Genomic DNA, 7153 nt, shown 5'->3' on the forward strand with positions numbered 1-7153 from the left:
ACAGGAACAGAGGGGAAACGTATAAACTGGCTGCAGTGATGTAGCAGACTGTTCTATTATTTCCCCAAACCCCTTAAATCCCTTTAAATTTTCACACTTTTTCATGTTGTGTACAAGTCCTGGCCATATTCAATATATTATTTAACACTCTCTGTCACCGCCCACCCTTGGACAACATCCTTCTGTATGTCTGACTGACTGATCAGGGATTTTCTTAATGTCGCACCTCTTATTTACATATGTATCCCGTGCCCCGACACTGCCAGTAAACAAGGCCGAAAACAGAGCTGCATCTTGACTGCGCCCTCAGAGTGTCACAGTGATCTGAAGCTGGCACTTTGATCCAGACGCGAATCCGTCCGCCCCTGAAGTTGAAATGAAATCAGCGCCATTGGTGAGGATTGATGTCAAAGCGGCGCTCCCAACAAGTTGAAAACGAGCTGGAAAAATGTTTCTGGCACGCGTCGCTCACTTATTACAGTGACATTCAGATATCAAATAGATGGCAGTGGGAGCTGGCACTGAACTTCAGCGCCGCTTATTACTCTGCGCTGAGTGGGAAGCGCTGACCAGAGAGGGGGGCCACATCATGATCATCCCATTCATTCAGAGAAAAGAAGTCAGGGCGACAGGCGGCACGATCCTGGTGAAGATTTTCGGAGCTGTACTTCTACCTGCTAACTCTTGGAAAATAACTGAAAGAGTGGATAAAATAAATAAGGAATGAACACTTTAAGATGGGCCTGTTTAAGATAGACTAAAAAAAAGAAAAGAAAAAAAAGAACTGAACTGCACCCAACCTGACAATGCCCTTAATCATCACTTATAAAACACACAAACTGTCGCCAGTGTATTCACAATGGTTAAAGAAGCAAACATTGCTCACAAACTGCCAGGCTGCCAGTGGTTACAGCTGGTCATTCAACTGGATAATCAAGGTTAACTGATATTAGCAAACATCCACCCAGCTCAAGTGTCCTTGAGAGAGAGAGAGAGAGAGAGAGAGAGGGAGAGAGACAGACACTGAATCTGAACCAGCTCCACTGAGTACAACCCTGTATACCTGCCTGTGACCTCTGAACCCCCCGGAAGAGAGCCAAAGAGAAATTTCCTCCATAGCGTTTACAACATTCACCCACTTTTTGCCAGGCAAAACTAAAGAGAGGGAGAAAAAAAAAACAGCACGCAGGGAGGAGAGAATAGTCTCTTCATTATCAGAGCCAGTTGAAGCAAGACAAGACCTCGCTGCCCGCTGCCTCTGACATCCACTACACCGAGCCGCCTCAGATAAACTTTAGAAAGCAGCTCCGAAGGCTCTCGTGACACAAGAGCATGGCAGCTGTAAGCGAGGCCTCCTTTCCTCTATGTCTCATCTTCCTTCCCAATATTATAGGCAATAATTACAGTGACTAAGCTCAGCGAGACAGGTGAAAGAGTCTCAGATGGTTGTAACGTTTATTTATATCATTTTCTGACTCAAGTTTGCATCTGGTATTTATGAATGTGGTGTTGACATAAAATAACAGCTGCATTTATTGCTCAAATTGTCCATGCAAAGCAAACTTAAAGAAACTTGAAAGCTGTTTAATGCTAAACCTGTTAGACAGAAAAAATAAAATAAAAAGGGGAATTCTTATGTCTGCTAAGTTTTACAGAGGCTGTGAGGATATCTGCATAAATCCCAGCGCAGAAAACCAAACAAGTTTGCACTACACCTACTCGCACTGTAGTAGGAGGAGGATGAGAGACGACTAACTGCTGTCTTGTCAGAGGTCAGGGCTTCCTAGTGGACCATTGTGCCAAATCACATGATTTGCTTGAGAAAAGCTGCCTTGTAACGCATTCTGCCATTAACACTGATATGTAGCAGGTTAACACTTTGTAACCAAGGTGGTATTAAGACTTTGACCACTTCTAACTGCATCCATAACTGTGGGTAATCCGTGAAGTTGCAGCAGATAACTTGTTGACATAGAAACTTGCAAAATATCCACGAGTGGATTACAAGTGTTTCACTGCAGGTGTGATCCCTCGTAGGCAGGTGCTGGTGAGGGGAACAATCGTTGCATGCATGAGAAAAGGAGTACAGCGAAAGAAGCCAGCACCAAAACCACAAATGCCAGCTGTTGGAGAAGGCAGACTCTCATCATGACAGATGACTTGGGTTAAGAGTTTTGGAGGGGGGCTGTGTGAAATGCACATCAGAGCCCACAGATCTGCTCAGTGGTGTATCAAAACCAAATGCCCTCTCCTGGCTACACAATTTTCACCAGTTTAACATACAAAAATCCTGCTTTAAACCGTGCTCCAAAAAAACAAAGCTACGATCCACACTTGACAGCCCTCACATTTCAGACTGGTGTTCTTATCTAGCCCTGCCACAGCAAAAGTACACAATAGAAACTTAAGCTGCCTGACACAATGCTGTACTAGTGCAGCTTCCCAGCAGAGAGGCGCAGAGAGGGCTGGATCCTGCATGCTGACTGCATCTCTACATTTGTAAACACTTCCCACATGCTACCTGAGAGGACGAGAGCTGCATGCTCCGTGCCACTTACCGAAGGTAGTACTGTTTTAAAGCGAATGCAGCGTTGGAACAACTCCTCGGAAAGTTAAACTCCTCTCCAAGTTCAATCCATTGGTTTTTGTCAGATACCTGAAAAGAGGAAATGAGTTCGTTAAGAGATGAAAAACACCGGCGAACCACAAACAAAAAAAGAGCGGTTACACCGACAGCAAGCCATCTGGTCTGCCACAGGTTCCCCCCGCAAAAAAGAATGAGGCAACACTAGAATCATTAATCAATAACTTTTGGAAACTGCTCTAAAATACTTTAGGAGGAGGGAAGAAAAAAAACACCAGAGTGTTTGGTATAAAATTATTTTTTTTAAGTTTAGCCTCGCATGTGTTTATTAGCCGTGCTTATTTACAATTGAGTACAGTAGGTACAACTGCCTGACTCCCTTTAGAACATTATCGTTACTGTTCAGGCTAGTTAGCACTGTAGCTAACGAGCTAACTTGACTTTCCTCATTTTTTGGCGTTAAAACCTAGCGGGGCTAAACTCCAGCAAACTGCCCCCGGCGGTAAACAAATGCTTTAGCTTGAGGCGACCCGTTTGAATTAGGAGTGGGCTTTTGGTAGCGTTTACTGTATGCACTGCATGGGCCTGTGAGGCCTACATTTTGTCATCAGCCATGAAGCCGAAGAAAGATGGCTATGGCGAGAAAGAAAATTCAGGCTCCCCCCCCCCTCCCGGGTGAAAACTACCGGTAAAACCCCGGGCGAGACGCCGCGACCTAAGCGGTGTTTTCCGAGGCCGGGCTCCGAGCCGATAATCGATGTTAAACGTGCCCGCTAATTTTGAGTCGCTCCAACTGCACTCTGACTCGGAGCGGTTGTACTCTCAATTCAAACCACACACAACAACACAAGCCACCACATTACATAGAGATACATGGCAAACTAGCACAAGGCCAACACCGACCCACTAACGCTTTTCTGGAAGCTTACACTTGTCCCGTGTTACCCACACGGAGTTGTGGAGTGGTCCACCGGGAAGTCCACGGAAGGCAGAGTGTGGAGAAAATAACACTTTTAGTTCGCACTCACCTTAGCAAAGCCACCTAAAGAGACGACTCTGATATAGAGAGCATTCAGATCCAGCTCTTTCCCACCCACGATAGGAATCTTCTTGAACGGCGATCTGTTGGGAAAACACAAGAAATAAATCCACATTTGTTCAAATAACACTTCTGGCAAACTCGCCGCTGCATGCAATGGTGATTTAAAGTTATATTTCTTGGAAATAAAGACGCCCCAATCTCACCCTCTGCTTTGGTGAAATTGCCGCAGCTCGTCCAGGAAAGCCTGTCCTTTCCTTCGCTGATCTAGTAGATTTTTCCCCGTCGAATTTGCCATTGTTTTTGCATGCAAAAACGGTTATACCCCACTTCAGTCGCTTCTTAAGACACCAAGGATCCCATACTCCGCCGGCGCTCAGTCATTCGCCAAGCTGAGTGTTTAAAAAGTTAAAGAAATAGCTGATAGCAAGAAGAGCGGCAGCTCGCTAATAAAGACTGATGCACACAGAAAGCAAGCCCGATTCAAGCCCGTACTAAGTTCCAGCGAACAGTCGCAAATACGACCGATTTACCGGCAGGTTAGAAACGCCATGGCAAAAGGTGTTGAATTAATGCTTTTGGTCGCGGTTGTATTCGTTTGGAGTGGTTTGACAGTGTGTTACGGACGCAGCTCCGAGGCTATCGCACACACTGTAGAGCGGCAGATGGATCCAGTTCTCAGACAAAAAGATGTGAAGGCCGCGGAGGCCGGCCTACCATGCGTGCAGCGACCTCTATGCCCGAAAGAGGAACTGCACCGTCCAGAACCGAGCGACCGCTGGAACAATAGAGACTGTTTTCTTTTTTAGGGACCGTCTGCCCTCTTCCCTCCGTGCGGAAAACGGGTCAGGAGGTACTTGGAAATGTCCCGTGGGGGAGGGGATAATACTAATTAATTGAGCATCCTTATTTTACCAATAAAATACGAGGACATATTAATGGCTGGATATTTTTATAAAAGGAAAAAATTATTTCGAAATAGCCTTTACAGAAACTCTTTATAAACTGACAAGATATTTTTATTATGCTTTCTACAGTCGAATAATAAGTAGAGATACACTGTTCATCTCCTACAGAAATGAATGAATATAGCGATCAAAATATCAATAAATTAATAATAGTCTTTATATATTTTTTAATCCTCTAAACAATTTCCCTTTTAATTGTGATATTACCTCAATTTTTACATTGCACATTATCCTGTTGAAGAGATGAGAAAAATCTTACATGTTCACAGTGACTGTAGCATTTATGGTGGTGCAAAATTTCCCTGCACACTGTGATTGCTAACTTTAAAGTTTTTGGTAGTTTGCATATGTTCAATACAGTCTTCAGTGGGGTTTTTTCCTGCCATGCTGCTTTCTTTTTTCTCTTTCTTTTTCTGGTAAGCTGCCACTATCCCTTGCTGACAACTTCAAAACGACTTTATCTCACGGGATGGTTGGAAATTACTCCTGATCCCTTTTTCCTGCAACTGCCAAGCGGATATCTTCTTGATGGGGTTACATTCAACCATTACACGTACCCCTTTGCTCAATGAAAAACCTGTCACAAAATGGCGGAGACGTACGTTAGCAGACCCCATTTTGAGGAATTGACACTAGACAGCGGAAAAGTGCATGTCCCTGCGTGTGGTTTTCGAAATTGGGCTCTTTTTTGCAAACAAAGTGCGGCGCAGCGGAGCTCACCTCGCGCCTGTTTGGACTCCCCACCCGTCAACCGAATTCTGGGCTAACGTGTGTTGGTTAGGCGCTAGCCCGTTAGCTTTAGCAAAATTCGCCACTAATCTTTCCTGAGGGAATCGCGCAAAGCCAGCTACTCTGTCATATTTTACGCCAACGTGAAATCTAGTACTACTCTTTTTCGCTGCTACTTGATACTAAACGCTTTTTTCTGGAAAGAAGTTGTTGCCTCCGTGAATTCTTTGGACGCTAGCGGTGCCTGCTTCCTACTTTAGCCTGTCAGATTCCAATCCCCTGTAATCACTGCTAACAAAGTTACCTCTCCGTATGCCAGCTGCTTACATAGAAGCTCACAAGCAGGCAACCAGGATGCATATTTCCCTACATTCATCAGCCGCTAAAAACCTTTTATTACTCTCAAGAGATTTGAGGAAAGGCTAACACTGTTAAAGGCGTGCTAAGTTTTGTAGCTAACAGGCTAGCCGTGGTGCGTGCGTGCGGTCACAGAGCCGTTGTAGCTAAGCCAAACAGCGTTCAACACTTAATTTTAGCAGTCGAAAATTGGCCGTAAAAATAATTTTTTATGTTTGGGGTTAATGCTACTACCACCGACCGGTTTTGCCGAGATAGCAAATGTAAATGCAGAGCGAAATGGTCGTTTATTACGTGTTATCAGTAAAATGGATCTCTGTTTGCTAACTTTGAGGGCTGAAACGTTCGTAAATGCTGTGACGGTTAACTGTCAAACACCGATATGTTTATTCTGTGCATTTGAGTGTCATAAGTACACGAAAACCACCGGAAATAATTAAAAACTAATAAAGAGTAAAGAGTGGAATTGTTGGAAGCTGGGTTCAAATTTTAGAACAATAGTTAAGATTTTAACAGAGCCAGTGTTAGTAGCTTTATTCTTATAGTAAAGTACATTTGAGGATTTTTTTTTGGACTAAAGTGAATAAATACTACTTCTAAAGAGTAGCCATTTGGGATTTCTACTAAATCCTTAGCCTGTTGTATGACAAATCACAGGAACCTTGAAATGCTTGCATGGTTAGAGAAAGTCAGTCACCTTATACTTCTTTATAAGTAGAAAAGTTTTATCAGCTAATCTCCAGCTCATTTCCTTCCTCCCACAATCATAAATGCACCAACTAAGGTGAAAGAAAAATACTACAAATCACATTCACCATTATTAATTCATATCCCTAAAGGGCACATTGGGGAACAAAGTAGCTCTGTCTTTCCTCCATTTATTATAATACATTAATGAAGCGATGAATAGTGTGCTGTGACTGCATTTGAAAGCTCCACAATCAGTTATGCCATCACTACAGAGGTCCTCATGTGATGTGACAGTCAGGCCTCTCATGACATATGGCGCAAATGGGGGCAGTTAGCCCAAGCTGCCTGAAAGCACGCAGACAAAAGATCCCAGTGGGATGCTAACCGCATGTAACGTCCTTACACTTCCCTCCACGCTGTGGCCTCTGCCTGAGCTCTTATGGCACTGGAGTCATAGTGCTGAGGAGCCATTTGGTAGAAAAGGGCTCCATCTTCTGGTAGACAGGCATTATATGGAGGGGTAGTGAAGAGTCCCCTCATTGCCTTAGGAACATAATGAGGGATCAGTAGAGAGATTTTAAACTGGATACAGTGCTACAGTTGGAGCAGGATGCATGCTGGGAGATTAAGGGAGGGAGCTGCATGGGGTGGAGACTGATCCTAATGCAGATGGAAATAGTGTAATTTGAAAAGTTTGTTGTAGAATGAAAATAAGTACTTTAATTTGATCAGGTTGTGTTAGTATGTGAATCAGTGAGACAACAGGCCTGTCTGTTTACTGTGAAC

The 7153-nt window shown here is 43.9% G+C and overlaps 1 protein-coding gene across 2 annotated transcripts in view; it reads right to left on the minus strand.

Moving 5' to 3' along the window:
• The window catches only part of arid2 (AT rich interactive domain 2 (ARID, RFX-like)), a 43507-nt gene extending 37158 nt beyond the window's left edge, over positions 1-6349 (minus strand). Inside the window, exons 1-4 of one of the 2 annotated variants that reach the window (XM_039600679.1) lie at positions 5625-6349; positions 3830-4015; positions 3613-3706; positions 2559-2656 (exon numbers count right to left, since the gene is read on the minus strand). In XM_039600679.1, the coding sequence (XP_039456613.1) occupies positions 2559-2656; positions 3613-3706; positions 3830-3921 (284 nt within the window). In that variant the 5' untranslated portion in view covers positions 3922-4015; positions 5625-6349. Of the gene's footprint in view, positions 1-2558; positions 2657-3612; positions 3707-3829; positions 5604-5624 lie in introns of those variants that run through there. The other variant, XM_031753395.2, reaches the window with a different exon arrangement.
• Between the last annotated feature and the right edge of the window lie 804 nt (positions 6350-7153).

Source organism: Oreochromis aureus, linkage group 17, assembly GCF_013358895.1.
Source record: "Oreochromis aureus strain Israel breed Guangdong linkage group 17, ZZ_aureus, whole genome shotgun sequence".
NCBI lineage: Eukaryota > Metazoa > Chordata > Actinopteri > Cichliformes > Cichlidae > Oreochromis > Oreochromis aureus.